The 14,227-nt window shown below is 36.2% G+C and overlaps 1 protein-coding gene across 1 annotated transcript; it reads right to left on the bottom strand.

Moving 5' to 3' along the window:
* Window positions 1-1,728: 1,728 nt before the first annotated feature.
* LOC117400162 (proenkephalin-A-like) lies at window positions 1,729-4,975 on the bottom strand. The gene is made up of 3 exons (XM_033999625.3): window positions 4,904-4,975; window positions 3,922-4,065; window positions 1,729-2,454 (listed from the first exon to the last, which is right to left on the bottom strand). The coding sequence occupies exons 2-3, from the start codon at window positions 4,060-4,062 to the stop codon at window positions 1,846-1,848; spliced, it is 750 nt and encodes a 249-aa protein (XP_033855516.1). The 5' UTR covers window positions 4,063-4,065; window positions 4,904-4,975; the 3' UTR covers window positions 1,729-1,845.
* Window positions 4,976-14,227: the final 9,252 nt, after the last annotated feature.

Raw genomic sequence — 14,227 nt, 5'->3', positions numbered from 1 at the left:
GCATATATCTGAACTCAGCAATGATACTACACATCCCGTGTCAGTGGTACCACTAGTTGGGTGCCATTTGTAACTGACTCTTGGCACTAAAGGCAGACACGCTGCAGTTTCGCTAGAGGGGAATCCCCCCTAGCAGGGTCTCTAGTCAGTGTCTTTATGCACACATACAATGTGCCTATTCGGCCAGTAGGGGCTATTCATTATAGTCTGCTTGAAATTAATACTATATGATCAACAGTTTCCAATTAAAAGCCTTGGAAACAATAAACAGCATATGTGCTATGTAACCAGAGAAGTTAGCTACATACAGTTTACCTGACAGTTCTTATTAAAATGCCAGGATTCATCCATCAGAAAACTCTTTCATATAATCCACTGTTTCACGGTTGATTTTCTGCAAACAGGCCATCTCTAGCAGTTCACAGAACACATCTACTGAATACTGTTTATATTAAGAGGACCCTTTAGATTCATGTAATTACTTATTTATGCATGACAGTGCGTGTGTGGGTGGTTGAGTATGTTTTTTTTGTATTCAGGCATAATAACTGTGAACCATATTGTTCGGTTTTAAGATTTTGAGATAGTCAAAGGATTTTTTTTTTAAATGTCACATATAATAAGTCAAAATGGAACACAAGAATGCACGACTAATGTTTGCAGCGGACCACTTATCCTGCATTCTGGCAGTGTCTGGTTTGGATATCCACATATGCAAGGAACCCAAGGAGGAAAAGTTGATCTAGTAGGACTACTTTCTCTGAATGCCAAATTGTTAGTTAATGGTTTGTTTGTTGGTGTGCCAAGTCAGGGGTAGGCAACATTGTCACTTACAGCCAGGTCTTTGATCAAACTATGCCCTTAATTTTATAATTGATAAAATTCAACCCCTCACATGGCCTAAATCATTTATCATTCAAATACATCAATTAAGCCATATACAGTGGAAGCAGCACTACAGGACTGCCCATGGCGATTTGAGCACTATGACTCAGTAGGTAACATGCATGCTGCTGTATTAACTGATCCATCACGGTTCCTATTGACACACTGCTCTCTATTCTACTATCAATGCAAATATGGCTTTATAAAGCACAAACACATAATTTAACTCCATAGTTGTAGTCGGAACACCCTCAACTATGGAACTATGCCCCCCCCACCCCCAAAAAAAGAAAAAAAAAACGAAAAAAAAACCTTCCCCAATCAATCAAACCAAAACACACTGTATTTTTTAACAGCTTTCATGGAGATGAGCATATCAATGTATAAATTAAATAGCAGTCAAATAAACAGATTATCATTGTTTCAGACATTCAGTAACACACACTTTTTCTTGCAGTTATAATGAATTTATTATAATCTGTACAGCTAAGCAGTAGGAGACACAGCTTTGATTCAAATGAAAAAAAATAGAGAGCATATAACTAAATACAGTTTAAGCTTTAAGAACTACAGAACATACACCCTAAAGTTGTCCAGTTTCTATAAGTTACTGCATCCCTTTTCTTGCCAATGGCACATTGCTCATTTACCAGAGGCAGATTGTTTGCTTGTATTTAGGTAGATGCAACCGAGCATGTTGCATACAATCATACCAGTTTGCACTGTAGTATAAACTTTATTTAACAGTCACAAGTTAACAATTAAGTGCTTTTCAGCTGCTGCTATTGTTGAGAAAAGGGACGCCATCTTAAAGAAATAACTCAAAGAATGCTGACACATAGGGAGGGATAGAAAGATATGTTTGTAATTCTTCTTTACCGACAGTAAAAAACTGTACATAGCAAGCAAGACAATAGAACAATAAAGTATGATTAATAAGAGAGTCTTTTGATTTGCATTTTAATAACCCATAAATCCTCCATATCTCTTTTCAACCTCTTCAGAATTAATTTCCTTTGAATCTTTGTTTTCGTATCGTTTGTTGTTTTCTTTCCAGTTGGGCTTACCCACTCGTCTCATAAATCCTCCATATCTTTTCTGCAATTGCTTGATTCCGTCTTGGAGGTCTAGACTTCTCTTGATGCTTCTCATAAATCCTCCATACCTTTTCGTGACCTCATCATCGTGGTCACTGTTGCTGTCCACCACACTGTCGTCAGCAGTTAGGATCTCTCTCAAAGTTCCAGTGGTGTCTGCCGGTGAGCCGCTCTCAACGTCTTTCTTCATAAAACCGCCATATCTCTTGGCCAGAATTTCGCTCCCGTCATTTTCGTCATCTGGTTCAACATTATAGAGTTCAGCTGTCTTCTTCATGAATCCCCCGTAGCGCTTCATGAAGCCACCGTACTTCTTTGCAAGTTGGTGTTCATCGTTTTCCTGGTTGACACCTTCACCTAGGTCATTTTCCTCTTCTGTTGACATTTCGGGCCTATTTCCTTGTAAGATATTTTTGCAAACATCCCAAGTTTTTGTTGACGGCAGCTTCCTTTCGCATTCTAACGTGCACGTCTGAAAAAAACAAGGTGAAATCAAACCCTCACAGATTATGAAATGTTTAGCAAAGTATGCTATCAGGAATTATGCAACACAGTTCGTAATAGTTTTTGGTACAAGTGTTATTATCTTATGTCATGGTTACAAAAAACAAACAAACAAAAAAAACGTCATGCCACATCAATTAGTCGTCAATATACTGCATACTGCGTATGTTTTTTGTGTAAACTATGTAGTAACATTGCCCTCTAGTGGCTGTTTCGTTTTCATGAAGAGTTCCTTAATTTGGAATTACTTTTTGATTATATACTGTATCTCTTCTGCGAGATGGAATACAAATAAGACTTTGCATGTTTCCTAAAGTTGTTAATGTGTTCTGGGTATCACAGATGTAACAATACCCAACGCACTGTGTTTACTTTTCTTGTGTGCACACTGCAGTTATACCCCCTTTCAAACTTGTATGTATGTATGCATGTATGTATGTATGTATGCATGTATGCATGTATGTACACTTTCAAATCATATTTCACTAAGGCAGTCTTAATACAAGAATAACGAGTCACACTTTTTCATGTAATTACGTATACAAATGCAATAGCGTACGCCATCTCAAATTCATTGCTGTTAATTTGATAATTGATCAAACTCGGGTTTCCAGTGCTTGATGGTGAATAAGGAAAAACAAAACGACGTTGTACATATTCATTCATATTATAATGAACCAGTATGCCATGGGAAGCAATTAAACATATCGTGCATTGTCATTTCATCGCCTGTTGTCTTTTGTCGGATTATTAAAATATAAAAAATATATATTATTTTAATTGCTTTCTCAATGCAGACTGGAAATTATGTTATTCAAAGCACCCTGCAACACAGCAACTAGTATTCTGTCTGTACGATGTTTAAAACTTGTCGATGTACTAATGTATATATACTATTGAAAATGGAAACTATTTTTATTTTATAATTGATATTGTATTATATATCAAATATAATATACCGGCGATTTCTTCTATTGGTGGTACTGCCTCAGATGGTTACAAGTTTTCTGCTATTGTCAAACTACTGAAAATGATTTTAGGCAGTGTTTCTAAAACTGTAACAGATACTTCTGACGGAAACTAATGGTCTTATATCGATGATCAATAATGTTTTAAAGATTAACGTTTAAAAGAAATCCCTGACATTGTGTGGGATCCAGGAGATGTCCGAGGTGCTGAAGCTACTGGACGCATTGAGCAGTCGCGTGCAGTTTCCTTCTGTTTACCTCGCTATTCTCTCTCTCTTTTCAACAATCAAATAAACAGTCCCATGCACTACCCAGCTATATTATTTCATTTCAGTTTCCACACGTATGTCTCAAAATGCTCATATAGCATAATGGATTTAGACCGCTGTTAAGGTTAACTCTCTAGCATGTAGTTTCTGCCTTCGATATCATTTTTCTGGTCATATTAATGTAGAGTTTCTACTTACCAGAGCGTTGATTTCTGCATGACTACCATGTAGGCGATAGATACAGTAAGCACAATCTTTGCCACACTCAGCGCGGACGGTCAGAATGAGACAGGCACTCAGAACCAGCATCCAACAGGAGCACTTTTCTATAAGCGCCATGGTCTAACAGAAAATAAAATCATTACATATAAACATCAAACGATTACATGTTACGTTTATTTTATTTGCTATATCTTTCAAATCAACATGTAAAAAAAATGTTACTGGACGTTCTGTAATAGAACCATATGTTTTTTTGGTCTTTGGATTGTAAAACGAGGCGTTCTTGAATACGTTTTCATTTGTGGAGTTGACTATTACACCACAGGACCAAATATAGGACCAAATGGTTTAATTTACCATACTCTGATATATAAATAAAGATAACGCGCAGTGGAACAGCCTCGATGCTTGATCTAACAATGCAACATTGTCGTCGTGAATGCGTTTTTATCTTCAGGTCTGTCCTGGAGGAAAAATACAGGTTACACACGGAGAAAAAAAAAACGGGTAAATGGTAAACCGTTAGGAAAAAGTCTTTCAAATAATGCACTGTTTTCTTTTCCACCTGCTACTGAGTGAAATGGGTTACACGTTTAATTTAAGAATCCTGATGCAAGCTTTTACTTTACTTGGTACAATAAGGTCTAAGTTTTTTCTTTTTCTTTTGTTGCACATTTAAGATTATGACTTCCAAACCACACTAACTATTGTGCACAGTGAAACTGTATACCAGATTATAATGTGGTGTTGTTTGAAAATATTAAATTATGCAAAAGATAAATATTGCGTGCAATACCACAGAACTAAATAGAATTAACACAGGTTGACGTCCGAAAAACAGCATCATTTGAAACTAAATACATTTATAAGACATCAAAGCTTTAATGAGAAACAGCAATGTTAAAAAAAGAAAACATTCTGTTTTCAGTTTCAATATATATTGCAGTACAGTACATACCCTTGTCTTTGATCACAGGATAGAGACAGTCCTCTGAAGTTTCAAGCTGCACTGATGCCGAGTGATGCTCGCACCAAATATTTATACTGGAGCCAGCCAACGTCTCTAGAGATAATCTAGAAAGAGAAATAGCCCACAGTTAAACAAACAGCATCACTGAACCTCACGCGCTGATTCCTCATATTGTAGAGCTGTCAGTCAACACAATGCAGCTGAACACTTGTCTACCGAGGAGTTCACTGAGTTGTGGACTGGATGTTATGAGGGCGCATTATTATTATTATTATTATTATTATTATTATTATTATTATTATTATTATTATTATTATTAATAATAATAATAATAATAATAATAATAATAATAATAATAATAATAATAGTCGGGAAAAAAAATCCCCAAATAGTAGAGAAGTTTCTGATACATTTTTATGATTATTGCGTGAGTGAAATACAATACAATTAAAAAACAAATATATATACTGTGTGTGTGTGTGTGTGTGTGTATATATATATATATATATATATATATATATATATATATATATATATATATAATAAAAAGAAAGGAGGGAGGGGGTGCACATATAAATTACAATATGATATCTCATAAACATTTAATTACATTACGTAGGTTTTCCAACTTCCAAATATTTTTGAATAACTGTAACTATATAACACCCCCCCCCCCCAAAAAAAAAAATAAAAAAAAATAAAAAAAAATAAAAATAAATACAAAAAACATAATTAAGTCGCAGAAAGAAAAAAAATCACTGGATTTAAATTCTTAATCTTTCGAGATTTACACTATTCATAAATCCGCGGTGGTAAACAAAACCCCGGACTATTGCCTGCAACTTTAGGGAAGATCGTGTTTTAAAGTTGTTCAAAGCAGTGAGGAGATATGTTTTGTAATATGGTTTTTGATCACAACCGAGGTCTCTTAGTGTGCATTTACATTATATATATATATATATATATATATATATATATATATATATATATATATATATATATACACACAAACTGTATGGGAAACGTACGAAGAATATAATCAAAGGCACTTGGCTCAAGAAAAGCTTTGTGTAAGATCATACAGTATATTAAACTGTTTTCTCAAAATTAATTGTGAACACACATTACCAAACCAAATCAATAACAAATGCACCCGTGACAGTTTTAAAAGAAGATGGATTTAAACAAGCTCCTTTCAACGGCACCACAGTTATAAACGGACAGCTCAATATCTTCCAGACTTGACTGTTCCTGTCAGGACTAAAAGGCACCACCAGGAGACAGCACTGACACTGATTTTTTTTTTTTATCAAATAGACACTATTCCATAAAATGCTGTATTCGCGTTAACTACTGTAGATAACAAGATACAAACAAGAAAAGGCCATGATGAAGTAGGTGGAAAAAAAGACATAGTTCAAGCATTGAGCAGTTGAAACTGATCTGAGGAGAGTGGCAAAAGCTATCTGTGCAAAAAGCTCATACATGTTGTGGCAAGTGATCCAGAACAATGGCACATAATGTGTGGCTCTTAATCCATTTCAATTGTGTAATTGAACTGTACTGTACAAGGCCCTGGTTTGGAATGGACTGAAAGAGCCACAACTTGCTTAACTAGACGGCAAGACTTTGCTTTACTCAGCATATCATTATTTTTCTTTGCACTAATGTTAATAAAAAATATTGAATTGAATAAGTATTGAGGGTGTTCATTTACCTAGAAAACAATCCTGGGTGATTGACCATTCTCTACACAGTTTTCATGAAATCCACGCCCCACAAGGTTTTTTTTTTTTTTTTGTTTTTTTTTTTGTATGTGTCTTCTAATATTTAAGCAAATGAAAGATGGGGGAAATGTTATAAAACCTTTTTGGAAGTCATTTGATTTCCATGCTTTGCACTGACTGGCACTCCCCCGGATTAGAGAGTCGAAATCGGCAGGGACTGAGTCAGTGGTTCATAAAAGAGTGATTGATTTGGCAGTGGGATTAGAGAATGCCCACAGTCCTTCTGTTCTCCGGACCTGTTGTGGGGAGTTGCAGTGATGAGGGGACATTCTACATTTCTACAAATCAGGGGTAAAACAATTGTGTTTTCTAAATGTAAAATAAATAAATAAATAAATAAATAAATAAATAAATAAATAATAACTTTATTGGACCTGTAGAATGCTTATTATGTCGATTACATTGCATGAATATTTTATAAAAAAAAAACATGATTTACATTCCTCTAATAAGGAGCGTGTGATATGAAATGGTATTGAAGGTAGGAACACGTGCGCAATCAGCAGTAGAATGGAACGGATTGTTCTGATGAGCAGAGTACCATGGATACTGCAGAGCAATCAGTTTAGCTGTAACAATATTTTCAGGTGCATTGAAAAATAAAGGCAAGTAATGGAATAGGGTGATGGTTATTTAAAACATCAACCTTTATTCCTTTCTAACAAAAGCGTAATAATCACAGCCCTTGTAAAGTAGATTACTCAGTTGCACTGAAAAGGTTATTATTATTATTATTATTTATTTCTTAGCAGACGCCCTTATCCAGGGCGACTTACAATCGTAAGCAAAAACATTTCAAGCGTTACAATACAAGTAATACAATAAGAGCAAGAAATACAATAACTTTTGTTCAAGTAATAAGTTATAAAGAGAGTAATACAAGTAAAGGCAGCAGACAAAATATTTGGAATCAATTTTATTCATATGCAACGTGTAGTGTTCCGCGTTTGCAGTTTATTCCGAATTTTACTAAAAAAAATACATTATTTTTTTTAACTGGATGTCGGTTTTTACTGATTTATATCCAATTTTTGTCTATTATTCAATATTTTCCGGGTACTATTTTCTAGGAAATACATAATATTTTGATTAAAATGATGTTTTATTTTGACCGTGACATTTGTAATAAGCAGCCTTACACTGTTCCTAGGATATAGCAGACGTTTTGACGTCAGAAGATCAAATAACGTTCAAACGTGGTTCTCTGTCACTTCACAAACACATTATCACCTGATTATGTTGGCCAATCAAAGTTTGATTATTGTGGCAATTGCTGTGCGTAGTATAGCTTGATCAAAAACTAAATTGAAATACTTGCACAAAAATAGAATATTTTTAGTGGATGAGGAATGGGGAGAAAACATAATTCAGTTCATAACCATTCAAAAGAAAATGAATGTTACAAAGTGTACAAAAGCAAAAATTTCAGAAGCGGGTCAGATGAGGGAGAGGATGCATAGCGCTGCACATACTGTTGAACTGAGAGACAAGCAATCCATATGTGGCTTTTACACACGCTTTAATAAAAAGAAAGCACAGAATGACTGTGTTAATGAGTTTGTCAGAGCGCTGTGCTTTGCTGGACAGCCACTGTTTACTGCAGAGAGGTATGTATTGGTGACTTTGTGCGACAACACTGTCGGTCCATCAGCTAAAACACTGCCTAACGTCGTAAATATTTGACAGAAAATGGTGATACTTTAGTTGGTAAACTTATATGGAATGCATTGGTGTAAATGTATAGTGTGGTTTTTGTCGCGTCTCCCGATGGCTTACACCACCCAGTTCTGTCAATTTTCTTTCCTTTTTTATGATTTCAAGGCAAATAAACCTGGCTTGTTTTATGCTAACCTCATGTTCATACCATCTGCAGATACTATTTCCGTCAGCACAGCGATTGCCCAAACGTTCGCAAAGTACCAGCTAACTTGGGAAAATGTGGCTTCGACTTGCACAGATTCTGCTTGTCATACATGCCAGGGATATTATTAATCAGAAACCAGAACTGCTACGCATCATATTCCACATGTACAGTGTGTATACTGAGATTTTTCCTCCCCCGATTTTTACCGAAATTTCAATTTAAAACATTTTTTTTAATGATTTTATATCCATTTTAATATAAACTCTGGAAAATCACCGGATTTTTTAAAAAGATAAAAAAACGAAAATGCGGAACACTAGGAATGTGTAAGCCTTGGTCGATATTTTATTCATTATAATTTTAAATTCAGATTTAAATTTTCTGAGAAGTAAAAATGGAAGGGTAGACTTTCATTTACAAAATGTACATGATCATGTGTTTTTCACTGACAGTTGATTTCTCCCCCCTAAACTTAAGCCTATTGTCTTCTTGGGTTAAAATAATGTCCTTTGTTGTTTAGACAAATACGGGGGGTGGCAAAGTGGCTTACAGTGCTCAGGTGTAGAGGTTATGCAGTTCTCAAACAACAAAAACAAACAGTGTTCACGGTCCAAACAGTTTCACAGCAATGTGTAATTGCACAGCCAAACAATACAGGGTTTCAGTCCCGAAATAATAACACACAAAGGCAATGTCCTGGCACGGCTCCACGTCCTTTCTCGCTGCTCCTGTGCTGGTGGTGAATACACAGTTAAGTGTGATTGGTGCAGTGTTTGTTATCCGGGTTGGATGTTGGCTTAACAACGACAGCCCCTGGTTTGCTTAGCCGTCTAATAATTACAAATAAACAGTTAATAACAAACACAAATACAAAACATTCATGGTTACTTTCAGTTTCAGGTCTTTATAGGTCTTTCCATAACCATAATAAAGGAACAGATCACTTGGCTTCATCCCCTGAAATACCCTCAGTCACGCCCCCTTCGGTATTGAGTCCAATCACTTATCCTCTAATCCGTGACTGACACATCGCCTACCGCATTAAGGCGATAACTTCTGGTACTGTGGCTCCGCCCCCTTTCTGGATGACCGACTTCCAACTGACCCTGGGATGAACTGTTAAACCATCCAATCCGGGGCACACTGTTTCTGTTATACCGTGCCCTCACAGGTTGGGAGGGAGATTGTTGACTAGGATTCATTCTCTCTCTGTCACAGGGGGCCATTGTGTTCCACTTTGTGCCTCAATCCCAGTCTAATGCATATATTACCGGGGCAATTGGGTCAAAAGAATGAATCAAAAAAGCTCATTAATCTGATAGATCCTTAACCTTAAAATCCAGACCGTTAACCTTAAAATCAATATATTAAGTCAAAGCTCAAGATTCCACATTGAGAGAGACATTTAATTTGAAAACTAAAACATAAAATATACTATAAAATCATTGTCATTGGTTTTTGATTCTTAACAAAAATTAATGAAATGCCTGCAGTTCAATACTGTGGTACCTCAGTAACCTCAGTTATTAATTTGGAAGCAAGATGCCATATGCATGCAGTAAAGATCTATAATTTAAATGGTCTAAAAGGAATGTCAGATAATTAAGCAACACTTATTTTTAAAAGCACAAAGTTCAATATTGTTACGTATACCCAGGCCCAGGAATATTTGTGTCTAATATTTACAGCACTCCCTCAATTGAATTTTAATCATAAGCATTGAGGATTTAACCAACCAACAAAATATCTAGTTTGAGGAAACCGCAGATATGAATATTAAATATGAGATGTCATGAAATCATTCAGTTTTTACAGATTTCAATCCCTCATTGGATCTTTATTATAGAGGATATCAGTTGGAAAGCAGGCAATATAAAGAATAAAACGATGATTCCTCCCTTGATTCATTAAAGCTTAGCTCTGGGAAGTAGTTCTGCTAGATAGTTAAACAAACTATAGCCATCAATTGTTGTCATGACATGATGGACAAACAATTTTCATGACTCTCAAACTATTGTAACATTTTCCATTAACCCTCTATTGCATGACTTTGTTTCAATCAAACAAAAAAGTTTCCCTCTTCTTTCCTGTTATTTAGGGCTTTCTGAAACCAAGCAAACACATTTCATTTTAGTGCTTTATTTCATTGCACAAATCAAACTACAGATAATATACAAACTGTAATAAACAATTGTATTCATAGATCAATGGATTTTGCTTTTAATATTTACAATAAACAAAATAACAATGAAAATAACTTTAAAACTATTTATAAAAATGTTTTTGCTTATACTTCTCTGGAGGAGGTAAATTAGTGCAATGTATCCATTGTTTTTGATTTGTAATCAGTATGGAACAGCAGAAAGCAGTTGCTTGCCGGTGTGAAGCAGAGATACAGATCACACTTTGAGCACTTTACTTTTGGAGTGCCTCTGCATCCTGGTTTCTTGCATCTTCCCTTCTTTTCACAAAATGTCGGCCAGTGAGCGGCAACATCAGCAACAGGAATGTGAGCTGTTGGTCCCTTCTTTCTTCTCTGATATTCTGTTTGCACACTGGTGCTAGGGTGTCCGTCCTTCTTGCACGGTGCTTCTGCTAATTGGGACCTGAATTTTGCTGTTCTGCTTTGGGTACTCCTTTTGCACTGCAATCCCAGTTAAGACTGCATCTTAATTCGGTATAAAGCAATCAAAGAGTCCAAGAGATCTATTCCTCCCATGTACTGATTGTACTCTTTTACCACTGTAGGACACTGTACTGCAACCTTTGTGCTGCTAAACCGATCCCATCACTGTACTTCTGCAATTGGCTTTGCACCAACATATGTACTCAGTAATGTGACTGAACGATTTTCATACCATTTTACTACATGCAGCGTAACACCTTCTACAGTTCAGTTTTTTTCCTGAAAAGATCCACATCCAGATCTTTTCAGCTCAGCATCAGATTTCATGTCACTTCCAGGTAATAGCACGAACTGTGCCTAGGGTCTGGATTCCTTGTTTTGCTAGCTCTACTTGCAGCAACAAACCACAAAAGCAGTATTCAAAGTACAATTTGCAGTTCCTGTGCTTTGGAACAATGCTAGAAAGAAGAATTACCACATTTCTACATGCCCCAATGTTAGCCAATCCTGGTGGTTGCCACAGTTTTGCCACAGTATATCTCAAAGTTGTGCACAATGCCATCAAAGCCAGCCATTATTATTATTATCTATTTATTAGCAGACGTCTTTATCCAGGGCGACTTACAATTGTTACAAGATATCACATTATTTTTTACATATTACCCATTTATACAGCTGGGTTTTTACTGGAGCAATCTAGGTAAAGTACCTTGCTCAAGAGTACAGCAGCAGTGTCCCCCACTGGGGATTGAACCCACGACCCTCTGGTCAAGAGTCCAGAGCCCTAACCACTACTCCACACTGCTGGGCTTCTTTGGAAGGTACTGCTTTAGTCTATGACGCCCCTTATGGCTCCATTTGCTCATCAACACTTAGCTTTTCAGCCATGGGTATGTCATTCATATTTTTAACAAGATGGGTAATGAGTGGACGTACCTTGTAAAGTTCATCAAAATCACTGTGTCCTCTTGCTGGTTGTGCCATGTTGTCATTGAAATGTAAACATTTTTTAATGACTTCCCATCTTCCAAGCATCATTGTGTCTGCAACTTGAGGAATCCTACTGCTTTGACTGGTCAGCAGTTGTCAAGAATATCTGGAGAGAAAAACAACTGGAAATACTGAAATGGAGAGAATACATTATCTGACTCGGGAAGTATGTCTAGTTATGGGGGAATAGCAGGAATACTGGAATCAAGAGGTATTCTCCATGTAGGGTTCCCTGTTGTTCTTTGGATATCTTGTGGTTCCAATTCTGTATTTTCATCTTCAGATTCAGATTGCAGTTCATCGCCTGAAAAGAAAAAATAGATTATTATACTTAATTTTCAATATAAATAAAAACTAATTGCAAATATTTGACCTACATTTTTACTTGTATCTGAACCAAATATATGAAAGCAAAGATATATAACAGTCTCCTACATAATATTGACTGTACAACTGCAAAACAAAATTGAAATATCCTCAATAAATAATTGTGAGAGAAATACAATGATTCTTGGTTGTAAATCTCCCTCCCTATGAGGGTGCTAAACAGCGAGAACAGACGGGCTGGTCTGACAGTTCTTTCCCATTGTTCAAGGGAAGTCAGCCAGCTAGGAAGGGAGCGAGACTCCGTTGCAATAACACATTGACCCGGAAGGGAAACAACGTGGCAGCCGCAGATTGGAGAGGCGGTTGCACTTGTTTACCAAGGGGTCATGTGTGACAGCATAAAAGGGGACAGAGAATCACAATCTGTTCCTTCGTGTAAATAAACTAACAAGGACTGTGAGAAACCCTGTTAAATGTAAAAAGTACCGTCAGTGTTTTGTTTGTTTGTCTTGTAATTGTCTTGTCTTGTGCATTACTAGATGGCTAACACAGATGGAGCTGTCGCCAAGGGCCAGCACTTCACCATTGTCACAAATCTAAACTTGTATCACCCACCACGAGCACTACTGCACGCACCCAGGACTGGTGACCATGTTTGTATTATTGTGGGGCAGATACTGTTTATTATTTGGGACTGTCTTTTCCCGTGATAATTACCCCATGCTGTACACATTGGTGTGTATTGCCGGGGAATTATTGTTTGGGAACCAGACCTGAAAAATACAATAAAAACCAGATTACAATTATCTCTGTCGGATTCTTTCACAGACTGCATCACTCCTGCACCTGTTGCCACTCAGCCACTTTGTCACAATAATACAACAAGAAATGTATACTTTCTATCCATACTTTTTCTCAGACCTGTTTCTGGGATCCACTCCTCATCACTGCCACTAAACTCCAGCTCACTGTCCTCGCTATCTGAAGGGATACTTCTAACAGCAATAGAAGTTTGTTTTCGTCCATAAAAAGTTCCTGTATCCATCTTGCCTGTGAATATAATTGACTGAAAATATGTCTCTATATAATGTTTTACATTGGTTTTAAGTTTACTCCCATTGCTCAATGTAGCTTTCAAGCAACGTATAGTCAGCATCTACTTTACAGTAAACTTCACAGTGTCGCTTTGAGGCAACAAAATCAAATAAAAAAAAATTAAATAGAGGCAGAAATTAAAAATATCCCAAAACACACCCATGTGTGTCTTTGTTGTTTCAAAAACATAAAAATATTTTTTGGATGTATCAAGCTATCAAAAAATGACATTAAAACATTAAAAGGTTCTCACCTCATTGACACACCATGTGCTTTTGGGGTCCAGCTTCCTGAAAGGATGTCCCACCTCCTCAAATTGCATCATACTGATCCCTGGTCTTTATTGGATTGTAAAATATGTTGCCTGCTAACAGCAACATCATGCATTGAAAGTTAAATATTTTTATACAGGGTGATAGTGACAAAGTTATATTTTGTTGCCTTGAGGCAACAGCATTTCTGCTCAATTTGTTTTTGTCCTTTTAAAAGCAAATGATTTTGGTTACTTTGAAATCTATATATTTTTTATTCATGTTTATTAAAGACACTAAATTACTAAATAACATTGCTGGTTCAGTGACTTAAAAACAATATAATAAATGCAAATATCTACGATAACATCA

Source organism: Acipenser ruthenus, chromosome 4 (assembly GCF_902713425.1).
Source record: "Acipenser ruthenus chromosome 4, fAciRut3.2 maternal haplotype, whole genome shotgun sequence".
NCBI classification, from domain to species: domain Eukaryota; kingdom Metazoa; phylum Chordata; class Actinopteri; order Acipenseriformes; family Acipenseridae; genus Acipenser; species Acipenser ruthenus.
This window is presented reverse-complemented; position numbering and strand designations above follow the sequence as displayed.

Excerpts from the sequence above, each read along its gene's own strand:
- LOC117400162 (XM_033999625.3), bottom strand. The coding sequence starts at position 4,062 with ATGGCGCTTATAGAAAAGTGCTCCTGTTGGATGCTGGTTCTGAGTGCC. Across the intron at positions 2,455-3,921 it reads ATGCAGAAATCAACGCTCTG|ACGTGCACGTTAGAATGCGA; the intron begins GTAAGTAGAAAC and ends TGTTTTTTTCAG.